Here is a 17,043-nt window from a genome sequence, read left to right as displayed (position 1 = left end):
GGGTCATGTGAGAGCATTTTCACCATGGAATTAGGCGAATGCTACACATCAGTGCTTTTTATTCCAGAGAGCTGGTTGTTAAATATTTACCAGCACACTACTGAACTCTTTTATTATTCATGAAATGTCATAACCATGTAGTATTGTTGATGCTTTCCTCAGTTTGGGGTCCATTACGATTTTTAGATCTTTTTCTATTTTACTTCTGTAACTTCTGCTGCCAAGAGAGGATAATACTTCTTGGAATTTTCCTGTTTCACATGGTTTTTTTTTTTTTGGGGGGGGGGGACTGAAAAGATACCATTAGTGATGCTATGCCTATTTATCCCTAGGAAGAAGAGTTAGGGGATTATTAAAGGAAAAGCTGGGCCAAAATTTCCATTTGAACTCTTCTTTACTTTTGCATTCACAGAGGCAGGGGGTGCCTCACCCTTTGAACACTGACACATTAAGAGCAGTTACGTAGGTAAAAACTGAACGCTAGCGCTACAGGAGAGGATATTAAGCAAGATCTAAGAATCAAGGTGATCAACAAACATGTTAACCTTTTCTCTTCCGGGAGAAGTAGGAAGGAAAAAACAGACGGTACTGGGGCACAATGAATCAAAGACTGTGTCCTGAATGACTCCAGATTCTATGACTACCTCGGGAGGTTTTGCTGGATTGGTACAATGTCGTCTGACTATTGGAAAGTACTCCCTATTTTTCAAGAATTGGATTAAGTTACATTTGAGCAAATTTAATTCTCTTGCTAGGCATTTGTTTCTCAGAAATATAAACATATATAGTATTTTATTCAAGTAATAGGACATTTATATGTCATTTTGTACATCACGAATGTAGAGATTTTTAAAGACAACATTTATTGGGCACTTATACTACATACCAGGCAATGACCCTGTGAGATAAATACTATTATGCCCATTTCACTGATGTGAGAATTGAAGCAAAAGTGGGGAAGTAACTTGTCCAAAGGAATACACCTAGGAAGGGTGTGTGTGTGTGGGGGGGGCTATGACTTGTACCCACAAATGATTCTTAATTACTTCTCTATTCTTCAGTCTTTGAAAAATAATTACAAATATATGTGTATGTCCTGACTTTATTTTATGTACATCCTATAAACACTTAAAAGGACTGGTTGGCCAACCTACAACATCTTATAAACTCTTTTAATTTCCCCTTCTGTCAATCGAGTCAATAATTGGAAGACACATCGAGGTTTGATTTATTGTTATCTGAATAAGTCTATGACAACTGAAGGAGCTCTAGAGTGCTCTAGACCAAAAAATAATAATAATAATTCCCAGATGACAGATGTAAGGGTTGAGTTTTCATTCTCCCCATCACAGTTCTATGCATCCACACCACCAGAGCAAGAAGATAACTGTAAATGTAGGCGAACTACTGACTTAGCGGGGGTGGGATAGGGGCAGAGTGGAGAAGGGATCAGCTGTTAAAATGCATCAAGGGGTCAACTGATAGCTCCAGGAAAGCAAAGCCCAGAAGACGTTATGAAAGGAAATTCTTAAGCATTAGATGTTCCGGGGAATTTCAGAAACAAAGACTGAGGATAGTATTTTAATTCTGGTCTTCTGAAGAAAAGTTGAGGGCCATGGACTCCTCATAAGCATACCCCAAGAGAAATGGACAATACGGACACTAGAGGAAGATTTGGAGAGTCTACAATTTTTTAATTTATATCCATTTATTCAATACTAATCTTATTGAGTTACGATGTGTTCAGCATGGTATTGAGCACTATAATACAAACAAATACAAACAAAAACACTATCCCCATCCTATTTACCATCTATGAGAGGAGAGGACAATTTATCAAGCTATGCAGGAGCTACGAGCATTGGTTAGAGTAAGTATAGAGAGCCAGCACACAGCAGGGATACCAAAACCTGTGCAGGAAGCTCAGGGAAGCTTGCCAGAGAAAATGACCTTCGTGCTGAGTTCATGGAAGCTGAACCTTATGAATCGGAAAGCACAAAGAAGTTGAGTGTGGCTGCGGCATAAAATGCAGGGAAGGGAGGGCAGAGTGCTGAGAGATGATGCTGAACTATAAATAAGGAGCAGGTCATGAAGGGCCCATGAGACATTAAGGATGTTGGACTTTCTTTAAAAGGCACTGGGAAGCCACTAAAGTTTCAGGCAAGGGAATGAATGAATGGCAAGACTAGATGTGCATTTACAAAGTTTAAGGAGGGGAGCACAGCAAGGCCGCAAGCTAAGAGGCTGTTGTGGTTATACAGGTGAGAGGCAATGATGGCCTGGACTAGAGACGGGAAGCTGGGAGGGAGAGAAGTAGAAAGACTCAAGAGGAATTTTTTAAGGAGATAAAATGGACTAGACTTTCTAGGTGATTTATGTGAGAAATAAGATAAGAAGATGAGTCAAGGATGACTCCATGTTTCTGGTTTAGATAACCGAGGCATTTGCCTGAACATCTAGGGATTCTGAACACGCAGGGAGGAACAGATATATGGACAAAGACTATAAGTTCAGTTTTGACAAGTTGAGTTTGAGATGGCTATTAAATACTCTAGTGGAAATACTGGAAGCATTTCTGCTCAATAGAAATACAATGCAAGCCATAAAGGCAAGCCAGCATGAAAAGAAACAGGTGAAATTAATTTTAATAATATATTAAACACAATATATCAAAAATATTACCATTTCAACATAATCAATATAGACAAATCATTGAGATATTTTACATTCTTTTTTATGTGAAGTTTTAGAAATATGGTGTATAATTTACACTTACAGCACATCTCAATTTGGATGAACCACATTTCAAGTGTTTAGTAGCCATGTATGGCTAGTGGCTACAATAGTGGACAGTGCAGATCCTAAGATCAGTTGGATAAATGGGTCCAGAGTTCAGTAGAGCAGTGTAGACTGGAGGGAAAAAATCTGGAATCATCAGTGAATGTTAACTGAGGCCGTGAAATAATCTAGATCACTTGGGAAGAGTATGATTTGAGACGAAAGAAAAGCTCCTCACAGAACCCTAAGGAACACTAGCCTTTAAGGGACAAGGAGAAGAGCTTAAAAAGGAGATCTAGAAGGAGCACATAAAAGTCTATGGGTAACATTATCCTTATTCCATCTAATCACCTCTATACAGAAGAAAACAGAAGAAGTTTGGGGATCGATAAATCCAAGAACCATGTGAGGCATGTCATCATTATGAGACCTCTGGAGAAAAGGGTCACGGGCATTTTTCTGAAATGAGGCCCTGAGTTACATTAGTAGGGCTACGACCACCCCCGTCTTATCAGGAAGGATGGCGTTGGGAGAATGAGATCAGTAGAAACAGAAGCTAGGAAAGGAACACTATCCAGAATACCTGTGGCTCCTAAAAAGAGCATGTTTTTAGAACTAGTGAGTGAGAGAGAGAATAATATAAGTAGCACTCATGCAGATCAAGCACGTGGTCATTTTAACAAAACATAAAGTAGACTCTGTCTTGTAGAGCGTTTGAATTTTTTCTTCACCTAAATATTAAACATAATCGCCAACTTCAAATATTTATATACCTCTGTCGACCCAACTGCTAAGGCTGAGGCAGAGGAAGCTGTAAAACAGGACATGTTACCAATGTGGGCACCCATCAGACTTACACAAGGTAGTGAGGGACAGGGATAGAAGGTTCCCAACGCCAAACAGAGAACTTACAGTGAAAATGGACCAGAGAGAGGGCCCTCCACGGAAGACATTACACTCCAACCACTTGGTTGTTAGCAAACAGGGAAGGGGTGTCTTGTTTATGCAGCTATGTAAGCCCTCACGCCCTGCCCTCTGGAGACCCCGTGCTGAGGGAGGGGAGTAAGTGAGAACAGCAGGGTGCCTGTGCCATTTCAGATCTCCATCAACATGCAACCCCAAAAGACCATGACTGTGAGAGCTTTGTAAATCAACTCTTAGGGTGCTTGCTCCAGGGCAAACAGCACAACAAATTAATCCTTTCTCCATGAAATGCAGCAAAGTTTGTATCTACGCCGAATTCAAATTGCTCATTAGCTCTGACATGTTCCTAATGAGGTTATAATGCTCTGGGACAAAGATCAAGTCACTGAGCACAAATAGCTAGGGATAGAATCATAGAAGGATAAAGTTAGAAGGACCTTAGAGCAGTGCTTCTAAAACTTGACCATAGATCACCCGGGGATTCTGATTCAGGATGTCTGTGGTGGAGCCTGAGTCCCCAGGTCCAACAAGCTCCCAGGTGATGCTGACGCACTTTGACCAGTGAGGCCTTGGAGATCATCTCATCCAATCACGTTATCCTCGAGGTGAGGACATTGGGGCCAAGAAACTTATAATTGGGAGTGCGCTGAGACTTCCCTGGGGCTAATTTGGGTTAGTTGGGCATTTGTCCACAGACCTATGGGTCAACCTGAAAATTTTTAAATAGAAACCTAGGAAGTAGGGTGACCAACTATCCTGGTTTTCTTAAGACTGGAGAGTTTCTGGGACATGAGATTTTCTATTTTAAAACCAGGAAAATTCCAGATAAACCAAGACAAGTTTTCCACCCTAGTGGAGACTTTAGAAACTACTGAGACTATTGCATCAGGATTATTGACCTTATCAGTCCCTGAGTGCCGGGATTGTGACCTCCTGCCAAAGTAAGCACCTAACTATCCTGTCCCAAAGATCTCAAAGAACAGATGATCAGACAGGATCCCTTCTGCAGAGCCTTCTAACACCACATTGCTATGTGCCTCTAAGAGATGGTCTCCCAGTAGGTGTCAAAGTAAGGCACAAAAAAGGAGTATTAAAAACACAGAGAAATAAATATCATATAAGCACTTAATGTTCTTTTTAACTACACAAATTTGCTTTAATTTTCCTCATTTAAAAAAATTCATATAAGAAATAAATCACTGACTTTGGTAAATCTCAAAACACTCATTAAAACATCATTGGTAAAATCACTAAAATAACAATAAAAATTAGGATGCATTCCTGAGAATGAAAAAAAAAATCATGCTTGGCACAATCAAAATGATTAGAAATGAAAATATATCCCTCCACGTTGCCATGTTACTCACTGGAATTGAGCCCGTTAACATTAGATAGAATAATAAACAATCTTGGAAAGCAACAGTGGAAAATTTTTAGACTATTCAATGCTAGCGGTGTATTAGTAAGCCTTCTAAAACAGAATGTCAAGATACTGATTCCATATGCATTCAAAATGCAGACTTACTGCAATCCTAACCACACTGACTCACTCTCTGGAGTTTACCTGTTTAAATAAGCCAGCATGGTCTGGCTGAATCATTTGACTTAATATTCTTGCAGTCAGGACACTTAAAACAAAGGAAGGAAAGAAGTGTGGCTAAATATACACAATGCTTTTGACATAGGTAAAAGATAGAACCCTAGCCACTCAGCAATCATTACCTGGAAATTAAAGAGAGCAGAAGCAATCCTATTATGCATTATAAACAGCCCAGCTGCTGACTTAACGGTAGTTCGAGTAGCATAACCAAGGAGTCCTTGCTCCAATATTAATAGGAAATGTATTGTACGAATCCAATAGTTCATGAAATTAACAAGGAAAATGAACTGGAGAGAAGCAACTTTGCAACTAATAGGAAGGCATCAGCAATTGCTTCCCTGGAGAATGCTGAACACTTAAAAAGAGCTTGGGGAGAGTACATGTATATAAATGAGAAGGGACATCACTGGAATTTTTTAATAATACTTTTATTTTAAATACATTTCAAATTCTCTGTTGGTTGCAAGTCTTTTCAAGAGGAAGCTACTAGCTCAAAATGTCAGTAAGAGGTCAAGGGCTATGAGCTCTGATCTACTGACATTGAGAGTTAACTGCCATTTGAATCAGCCTAAAACTATCATAAACTTGTGATTTGACAGCTGTCAAAATTATTCCCACATCACTTTTGTAGAACTTAATTAGAATCTAGAAAACAATTTCCCTTCTAAAAATATCAACAGTCTGAATGATATATGCACACACGTTGGCAAGCGAAAATGTGAAATTAATTCAACTTACAAACCAATAGACATGCGATGAAAGAGAACATCTTCCCCACAGACGCTGCCAGGGACAACCTGACTGAAGCTGGTATTGACCCAACAAGAAGCTGAAAGTGTTTCCATGGCAGCAAGAATGTGACTTCTATTTTTCCCAGACAGAGACCCATCCAAGTCTTCCAAAACTGCTGCATGAGGAAATGGAAATGCTACTAAGTTTGGAGAGTTTCTAAACTTCAACTGATTGGTCTTCACAGTAAATCCACCTACAAATTGGAAGACAAAAAGACTGTTACACGATAGTACAGAAGACTATCATAACAAATGGCAGCTGAATTCATGGGAAATTTTCAGTACTTTAAATTGCATATTTATACACTTTTACAATTAAGTCATTTATTCAAGAAAAAAAATGTCATGAGTGTTTACTGCATGCCAGGCTCTGCGGTATGTGCTGCAGATGCAGAGGAAAAGAAGAGCAGTATTGGCACTGTCTTCGTGCAGCCTGTATTCTAGGGCAGTGATTCTCAGCCAGGGGTGGTTTTGCCCCCCAGGGGACATTGACACCACTTGGAATCATTTGTGACTGTCACAACCAGGTGGATGGCAGGGCTATTGGCATCTGGTGGGTAGAGGCAGGGATACTGCTAGACATTCTACGATGCACAGGACAGTCCTCACAACAAAAAATTACCCAGCCCAAGATGCCAATAGTGCCAAGGGTGAGAAACTGTTGTCTAATGGGAAATAGAGACTCAGAACACCAATTTACTAATCCCTAAACACTAAAGGTCCTATGGGTTAGTCTTTCAATCTTTCTGCTCTAGTTCTTTTACATGAGTCTAACCTCATCTCTTATGAGATTTATACTTTAAACATTTACCCTCAAAAGCAATATTCAATCAATCGTGGGCAAATAGTAATAGTAAGACCCTTTTTAAGTATTAACTCTCGGGCCACACTTCTCAGCAGTCTTTCCCTCACGCCACCTCCAAGTGATTCATTGGTACTGCTGCTAGTCCAGCTGCCCAGGTCTTCTAATACTCACCCCACTGTCATTAAAATTTAAAAATTCTGTACACATCTCTCAGTATATATGCTACTGTATTGCTGTATTATGTACATTATAGAATACACAAAAAGGAAAATAAAAAAATAAGATACAAACAAATAGAGGTCCTAATGTTTTCATTCTGCATCCCAGTAGAGTTCATGCAGTGAATTAAGTCATGCATTTAAGACTCCATGATTCCACCTCCTGCAACTTCTCTAGGCCGTCTAATACCACAGCCACCTGCAGCTCTACGATGCAGTCATATTGGACTTCTTCGTAATTCCCCAAGCATAACTTGTTGTTTGGAATTTCTATTTTTTGCATGTGCTGTTCCCAATACCTAGAAACTTTTCCCTGCCTATTCCTCCTTGCAAGTTTCTACTCACCTTTCCAAACCCTGCTCAAGTCACCTCTATGAAATCTTACCTGAACCCCTTCCTTTCTCTCTTATCTCACCTCATTCAATCCTCTAATAGTGTACTCATCACACTCTATTAGAATGGCTTAGACATTTATTTTTGTGCCTAGATCGAGAGCTCCTGGAAGACAAGAACTATGTGTTTTTCATCTTTGTACCCCCCGAACCCAGTTCCTTAAACAGAATCTGGAATAGACAGTTTTTAAACAAATGAAAGAGATAGCTTAGCCAACATCATCCAGTGAGCAGAGATTAGAGCTCATAAGGAATAATGTGCTTTTTTTCAGTGTCTTATGAATGATTTGAAACAGTGAAGCTATTAAAGAACTGAGGAATTGTGATTTTAAGTGATTTCCATAAGGCAGTTTTTATTCCTATTATTATTTATACAGTCTTAAATTCAGATGCCACCCAAATAAAAACAATCTCTGGCTCTGTCTATATAGGGGAAAAAAAAAGGAAAGTGGAGACTTGCTGATTATTCATTTAATTAAAAAAACAAACAATTATCTAAATTGGTGATTCAAACCACAAGAGCATATTTACTTGAGTTACTTGGTTTGTTTGTTTACAATGATCAAATCAACTAGATTGCTCTCTGCTTCTTTTCACCTTGGCCCATGAGTGCCCCAAGGTGTTTCTCACCACCTCTGAGATGTGGTTAACAAGTGAGCAAGAATTCCTAGGGTTCTCTTTGTGTATACAACAAGCTTTGGGCTTTTGAAAACTTAAAATACCTAAACTCTGGCTCTTTCAGGAAAGATTACACGTGTGTTAATTTATATCCATATGTCTACCCATCCAACTCCATTCGTTAATATAATCCAGGAACCGACCAGGTACCAGGCTACTAGATATTAATGACAAACTGAGGAAAGGAGATATAATCCCTGCCTTTATGAAGCTCAGAGTCCAGCAGAGATGCAGCACCATATGATAGAGTGTGAGAGGCGTCATAAGAACAAGGAGCTGCAGGAGCCTCACTGGGAGCCCCCAGCCTCCTCTAGGATTTCTCTCAGGAGATTTGAGCAGCAGTTTCTACTGATGCAACCTTGTAACTAAAAGAAATAATGATTCACAACAGCTTTGCCACTATGTATCATATTTATGTGAGTATCGTCTTTATTTACTGTCTGTCTTCTCTATTCAAACTACTTACCCTGTCCTCGGGAACAGCCCGAACAGGTCCTGATGGCCACACAGTCAGTGAGATCAAAGTTAACAAAGGTTGTGTTAGATACTATCAGTTCCCATCTTTTGGGAGTTTTGATCCCAGCTGACATACACAGGCTTCCCTGTGATTTAGAAAAGAATAAAAAAGGAACGAAAAATAAGAGGACTGGCCACATGAAATACAATTTATAACATACAAATGAAAACAAAAGAATAAAAAGACAAGCTACAGACTGGGAGAAAATAGTTGCAAATCACATATATGACAAAGGACACAATAAGGTATACCACACACCTATTAGAATGATTAAATAACAAATACTGATGATACCAATGCTGGTGAGGGTAACGAACAACTGAAACTCTCTTACCATTGCTAGTGGGAATGGAAAATGGTACAGCCACTGTGGAAAATAGTTTGGCAGTTTCTTATAAAGTTAAACATATTCTTATCATTTGACCTAGCAATTCAACTCCTAGGTATTTACCTCAGAGAAATGAAAACTCATGTTCATATAAAACCTTATGCAAATGGTTATAATAGTTCCGTTCGCAATCACCAAATCTGGAAACAATTCAAATGTCCTTCCACAAAGGAATGGATAAACATAGGGAGTTTTCCATACAGTGGAATACTACCCAACGATAATAAGGAATAAAATACTATTTCTTGAAACAAGTTAGATGAATCCCAAAAGCATTTGGGAATGAAAGACGTCAGTCTCAAAGGATTACATACTATCTGATTCCATTTATATGATTGTTGAAAAAACAAAACTATAGTGACAGAGAATAGATTAGTGATCCCCTGGGGTTAGACGTGAGAGGAGGATGTGGCTTCGAAGATGGAGACCGAAGTTGCTCTTTTGGGTTGATGCAACTGTTCTGTATCTTGACTGAAGTGGTGGTGGCCACACAAACCTATGCATATGTTAAAATTCACAAAAATGTACATCAAAAAGTCAGTATTTGTTATGTTAATATAAAAAAATAAATATTAAAACATCTAAAAAGAAACAAAAACTGCTTCTAGGGTATTCCACAAAATCTCTTCAACAAATTCCATCTAATTAGGTTGCTAGTACCTCACAGTTCCACTGTTAAAAATAATTGTACATCTGAGGATCACTAGAAATTTGTCAGGGGCCTCTAATATGAAAGATAGTGATAAAAGAAACAAAAGAAGAAAAGAAACCCAGTGAAGACAAAGCCAGTATAGAAATCAGAAGAAAATTTAGACACTATCATTAATAACCTCAGAGAAATAAATATATTATACCCATGAAACAAGAAGAAGATTAAAAAAGGATTTTTCAGAAAAGAAAAAGAACAAAAACAGGAGAGCAGAAATAATAAATTCGAAAGAAAAATTGAGAAAATATCCTAGAAAGAATAAAAAGGCAGTTGGAAAATCAGAGAGAAAATTAAGAAAATTAGAAAAGCAATCCAGCAGGTCCAATATCCAAATAAAAATTGTTTCAAAAAAAGAAAAGGAAAATATAGAGGAGAGAATTATCAAAGAAATAACTGAGGAAAACTTTCCAGAAGGTAAGGATATGATTTTCCAGCCTGAAAAGACCCACCCAGTGCCTAACATAGTGGTTAGAACAAAAAGCTACACCAAGGTACCTCATATAGAAGTTGCAAAACTCCAGGGAGAAAGACAAGATCCTAAAAACTTCCAAAGAGGAAAAACTACAAGGTTACATATCAAAGACCTAGAATCAGAGGATCTTAAAACTATTCAACCTCAAGATTAGAATCTAGACAACAACGGAGTATTGCCTTCAAAATGTCCAGGCAAAATGAACTCCAACCCGGTGTTCTATAACCAACAACCTATCAATAAGGGAGTCTCCATTTGTAGCTCAAAATCTTTACCTTCCATAGACCCCCATTTTGGTAAGCAAGTTACTCTAGCCTACACTCTAACAAAATGAGGAATTAAATCAGAAAGGAGGAAGATGTGGGAATCAGGAGAACGAATTCCAACACTAGGGAGACATGAAGGAAATCTCCAGGACATGAAACCCTTCTCTCACACTGCGGGTGCAAGGGTACACACTCAGGATTGTTGTTTGGCATTATCCACTAAAGCTAAAGGGATATTCTCTGAACCAGCAGTTTTACAACTTGGCATATATTCAACAGAAATGCATGTACGTGAACACCAAGAGACATATAGAAGAATGTTCATAACATCAGTATTTGTAATAACCCAAGACTGGAAACAATCAAATGTCCATTAATAGCAACACAATTTTAAAAAACTGTGGTACCATCATAAAATGGAATACTACATAACAATTGAAAGAATAAATTATTGCAACATATAAAAACATGGATGAATCTCAGGGACATAATGTTCTGCCAAAGAAGCCAGGCACAAAAGTTACATGCTCTATGATTCCATTTATAAAAAGTTCAGAAACAGATTTGAAATTAATCTATGTTGATAGAAGTCTGAATAATGGTTCCCCTTTGGGTGAGGGGCTGGGGGTTGAAATTGAAAGGGAGGAGGCATGAAGGGGCCTCAGAGGAGCTGGTCATCTTTTATTTCTTGAGCTGGGTGGTATGGACATGCCTTTTTGCTTTATAAAAATCCACTGAGCTCTTTATTTGTGATTTGTGCACTTTTCTCCATAAATGTTATATTTCCATGAAACATTTATTTTAAAAAGTGGAACAAATACTAGAGAAAAGTAACATACAACATGGGAGGGTGAAGAAAGAAGTTAAAGGAGTTTAAGGTCCTTGCAATGCTCAGGTGTAGTTTAACAGTGCTGATGTAATTTACATTTCGTTAAGACAAGCAGATGTGTTAAAAAAAAGTTCAGTCCCATAACTAAAATAATCATAACAGAATGAACAACTTCCAAATGAGTAAATATAAAAAAGATACTATTCAATGCAACACAAATCAAATGTGGATAATAGAAAAAAACAAACAAAGAAAACTGATTGCAAACTGAAAACACAAAATACGATGGTAGAAATAAATGCAAATATACGGGAGACACCAGCATGTGGATGGTAATTGAAACCACTAGAGAAAATGAGATTTCTCCCAGGGAGAGCAAGTATATTGAGAAGAGCAGGGGCTCTACAAAAGAATTTAGAGACACAAAAGATGAAAGGTCTAAATTGAGGAAGACAAATCCACAAGTGAAAATAGGAAGTAACACTGAGAGAAATAGGAGGAAGAAGGAAGCAACTCCATCAGTGTCCGTCTAAGATATTTTTTAAAGTGTCATCTGCTCAAATTAATTACAAAAACAATGAAAAGACAACCATCCTACAGATACTTCCAAAAGTAGAGTGACCATAATTTACATCCAGATCAGGGCATTTTGAGAGTGTGAAAGGGGAGGTTCTTTAGATAGAATGCTAGAACAATGGGTGTAAAAAACAACAGAACCAAACCAGGATGTATGGTGATGGCACGGCACATCTCTTTTTTTGTATATGAAAGCCATCCTCACTGAAAATTATTCTACCCATTTCAACACAAAGGTAATGTTGGGTGTGAGAGCGCCTACATACAAAAGTATGCTTAAAGGAAAAAAAACATCCATTTCTAATAAAAAGTTCTTCCAGAAACTAGTGTTTGTTTTAGGATATGACTCATTGATAATTGTGTGCCACAATTTACATGTGGGTGGAAGGTCTAAGCACAGGTAGGACAAAATCTCTGAAAATCTTAATTCGTAAAGCACTAGCAGGCACGAAAGATAGGGACTAAAATCATTGAGTTCCTCAACTGCAGAGAGGTCAGGCATCCTCTTTTTTTTTTAACAACTGACACACAGTTTCATATGGCAATAAAGTGGTTCCCAAATAAATCTTGGAAATATTGTGTTAAATAAAGATTCAGAGATATTTTTCTTGTTTGTTTTAACCCTTGGATTTCCCAGAGCCTTTAAGCTGTTAATATATAATGCGAATTTCAGGGGATGGGAGATATGGTAAACAGCATACCCTAAATGTAATTAACCAAAGAATCTTCCTTTCCCAGACCTTCTCTTGGGGCTAGCCTTCCATGGAAAACACTTCAGGGAATATTGGAGTCAGCGCTAATAAATGCTCATTGCCAAAGCTATTTTTCCTGTGTAATTAAAAGAGTGTTTGAGCAGGACAGGGAGATGTCCAGTGGCCCTCGCTCCACAATACAGGCATGAATCTTGAACTATCACTTGACTTCCCACAGCCTCCATTTCTTTACCTGTAAATTCAGGAGTTATAACCATATCAACTCTTAGGTAATATTTAGCTCAAAAATTGCATGGTTTTATGATGCCTAACCAGGATCTAGATCTCTCCTAGAACAAACTGTTTGACATTTTCCATCCAGGGACTTTTGTCCTGTACTTACTTATTAAGAGACTGAGAGACTCTCAGAGGCATTGCATTCCTGGTGAATCACACCCCAGGGGTGTGATTATTTTTTATTATCTCATGATCAGCACCCTTTTGTCATAATTTATATCTTAATTTATGTCACTCTCCTGTTAATTATGATGTCTATTTGGCATCAATTAAGATGATGTGACATTAATTTACCAGGACAGTTAGTTACTCAGCTTGGTGGGCATTTTGTTTTTAGCATCTTCTCTAAGGGTATTTCTGGGAAATTTAAGGGCCTTGGATCTCCCAGTATCACAGAATCTAAATCTGGGTCCCATCCTCTCTTGAAAACTATGCAGTCTAAAAAGAAGAATCATCTCTCAAGGTGGTAATCCTCTCAGAGAAAAGGAAAAGCTGACAGGTATTTCCCTCCTAAAAAGGATGGTTCAAAAGGGATTTAACTAAGTTTGAGAATTAAACATAGGAAAATGCAGCTTAGTAAGAAGATGATTTTTAATCTCAGTATTTATATCTATAGCTATGAAATAATCTCAAGGGAAGTTCAAAAATCAATAATTATTTAAATTTCAGTTGGCCAAAGCATTCAGGAACAAACCAAAGAGAATGCTCTTTCCTTGGTTCCTAGAAGTACTGTAGGGTTGTTATGATTGTTATGACAATGCGATACTAAGATGTATATAACTCTCTTAAAAACAAGAACTTGGAAGACCCATTATAGGTCTGAAGCCTACTGAGACCAATGGCAGCTGTGGACTTCCCTTAAGGAGAACTAGTACTTGTCATCTGGGAAGTCCTCTTTGCCTAGTCTACATTCTGGGACTCTGGCCATGGAGTGGCAGAGAAGTCATCTACAGTCTGATGTTTATCGTGTAGAAACCACGCTTCGGCAAGCATTAGAGAATCACCTAAGAAACCCTAGTATACTATAGTAAACAATATAAATTTATATCACCTCTTTTGGGGGAGGGGTGGCCCTGTAAACAGAGTAAGAACCCTATGAACAAAATGTTGATGTAGAAACTTGGCAAACTGCAATGCAGACAGACATAGAATAGTTCTAGTCCATAATCCTTGGGAGGTTAGAGTAAATTAACCTAAATTTATTAGGTTTATCATTGAATTGGTATGGATAACAATGCTAAATTGCAACCAGATAAGAATTCTGCAAGCTACGCATGACTTTTATGACTTATACGGACTCATAACATTGAAACTTTGTGTATATTTGAATTTTATTATAAATATTACCACTGTTACAAATAAAAAGCTCCTCCAACTTTTACCAATTAAATGCAAGATTCACTAAAGAATACTATTAAAATTACATATCCTGGATCACCAGGGAGCCCAGTACATATGATTCTGTTTTGATGGACAGCCTAAAACAACCAAACTAAGGCACTTACCTTGTGGGCAAAATGACCAAGTAATAAGCTGTCAGCAACTGAAGTGTTTGCATCACTTTCCAAGATGTCAATTCCAAAATCTCTGCATGAATAAACTTGGAAATTTTTCAGGAGAAGATTGCTACTTCTAAAAATCTATAAAATAACAGCATGCGTTATGGCAAAGGTCCGAGGCTTGGTTTTTCTTGCAGACTTCCCGTAGCTTCTTTAATTATTGATTAAGTATAAATAAGCATGCTATACCGTATTTAAGCAGCTTTTGTCCATCAGTATCTGTACAGACTTCCCAAAGTTGCCATGAGGTCAGCACTAACTAGGCCCCTTTGGTAACATCCCCTCTGTACTTTTCATGTCTCCTCGTAATAACAGATACATTAAAAAGGTCAGTGTGAATCCCTCACACATCTAAAATAAATTTGCAGTTGCCAAATCACACAAAATTAATGGAGAAAAACAGAGCATCCAAGAACGCCAGAGCATCCAAGTACTTAACATTTTCCTCAGTGTAGTATATGTTAACTAATATTGTCAGAAAATTGCAAATATGAAACAAGCAAGTAATTTAGCATGACTACAAACTCAAAATATGTTATGTGCATAAATATTTATGACAACTTGGTTAGTGGGCCCAAACAGGGATCAAATATTAACAAAATCAGCTTGTTAAGAGTTGAAAGCATCCCACCAGTTTGAGGACAGAGCCTTTGGTTTTTACCTAGCACTGACATTAACTGACTATGTGATCTGGGGCCAGATATTTAACTTCTCCTAGGCCTCAGTTCAACCAACTTTAAAATCAGGGTGGAAGTCACGACTAGCAGTTAACCTAACACAGTCATTCCTTTATTCATTAAATAGGTTCACGTTTACATTCATATCTTAAAGTGGAAGTTTACTATTAACTAAAACCAAGTTAGCCGTGATTTATCATAGTATCGTGCGTCTGTCTGTCAATCAGTTTTTGTGCTTGAATTTTCAAGAACTGAATGACTTGCATTTCCTACTATGTATGCACTAACAGCTTTTATAAAATGATAGATCTTTGAAGACACAAAGGTTTATTTAAACAAATTAGGTATGATCTGAACTGATAACTTGACAACACTTGTTAACTAATTACAAGCATCAGCCCAAGTTTTGGCAAATATACTCATATTCACAAACAGCTAACATCTGGCATTAGCTGGGGAACCTGGTAATTTTAAAAGGAAACTAACACACAATAGCAAAAATCACCTATTTGTCATGTGAATACAGCTTTCATAATGCGCTGTCATCCTTCCCTCTTCTAAAAGGATTGCTCTGCATTTATGAGACATGGTGAGGAGAGGGTATTTTCCTCAACTCTTATTAACATACATGTAAAAGCGTCAGATTGACTGAGTAGGAATCCACCAATTCTTAGCTGTGTGACTTTAGCAAGTATTTTACCCCCTATCCAGAGAGTTTTCTTAGCTACAAAATGAGGATAATAATGGTACACCTCCCCCAAAGGTTATTAAGATGGTTAAATGATAAAATACCTAAAAATATTAGCTATCAATATCATCAAATAGATATAAACTTATGTTTACACACAATAGGAATTTTGCCTAATGGGATATTCTGTTCAAGGATCTATGTACATTACACTTCTGTCTAATGACCAGCATACAGTCAGATATATCTAATAGTGAAAGTTTATGAAAGGTAAACACAATGTACTTTTTGATGATGCAGAAGGCATTTCTCAATGTTACAATTTCCAGAGACATTACTATCAACATCAGTCTATCACCACCCATCCTGTCTACTAACAATGATAATAGTAACAGCTGTTACTGCGTATCCACGAAGATCCAGGCACTCTTCTGGGCACTTCACAGGCAAGCACTTACTCTCAAAACAAACTTACCTTCAGGTACTATGAGTATTTCTATTTTACAAATAAGATGGGAAAAATTAAGAGATTTGCCCAAAGTCACACAGATAGGAATTGGGAACATTTGAGAGTTTACATGGCTATATACATAGGAGGGTACTTTTTTTTAACAGCTTTATTAAGATATAATTCACATACTACACAATTCACCTACTTAGAGCTTACAATTGAAAGGTTTTAGGATATTCATAGATATGTGCATCCATAACCACAGTCAATTTTAAAACATTTTCACTTCAAGAAGAAACCCCATATCCTTTAGCCCCAAGCAGCCACTAATGTTCTTTCCATCTCCACAGATTACCATACTTTGGACTTGCATATGACTAGAATCATATAGTATGGCCTTTTGTGACTGGCTTCTTTTACTTAGCATAATATTTTCAAGATTTATCCATGTCGTAGCATGGATCAGCACTGCATTCCTTTTTATGGCTGAATAATATTCCATTGTATTGATATACCACACTATATTTATCCATTCATCCATTGGTGGATTTGGGGGTTGTTTCTATCTTTTGGCTATTATGAAAATGCTGCTATAAACATTTGTGTATAAGTTTCTATGTGGATATTTGTTTTTATTTCTCTTGGATGTATACCTAGGAGTAGAATTGATGAATCATCTGGTATCTTTATGCTTAATCATTTGAGGAACTGCTGGACGTTATTCTGAAGCATATAG

General features: G+C 37.6%; 1 protein-coding gene across 1 annotated transcript in view; it reads right to left on the bottom strand.

Moving 5' to 3' along the window:
* The window catches only part of PKHD1 (PKHD1 ciliary IPT domain containing fibrocystin/polyductin), a 415,790-nt gene that overhangs the window by 214,198 nt on the left and 184,549 nt on the right, over positions 1–17,043 (bottom strand). The window contains exons 44-46 of the mRNA XM_058554174.1: positions 14,438–14,572; positions 8,653–8,788; positions 6,041–6,287 (exon numbers count right to left, since the gene is read on the bottom strand). Of these exons, the coding sequence (XP_058410157.1) occupies positions 6,041–6,287; positions 8,653–8,788; positions 14,438–14,572 (518 nt within the window). The remainder of the gene's footprint in view (positions 1–6,040; positions 6,288–8,652; positions 8,789–14,437; positions 14,573–17,043) is intronic.

Source organism: Diceros bicornis, chromosome 14 (genome assembly GCF_020826845.1).
Source record: "Diceros bicornis minor isolate mBicDic1 chromosome 14, mDicBic1.mat.cur, whole genome shotgun sequence".
Lineage (NCBI taxonomy): Eukaryota > Metazoa > Chordata > Mammalia > Perissodactyla > Rhinocerotidae > Diceros > Diceros bicornis.
Note: the sequence above shows the minus strand (reverse complement) of the source record. Positions and strands in the feature narration are given on the sequence as shown.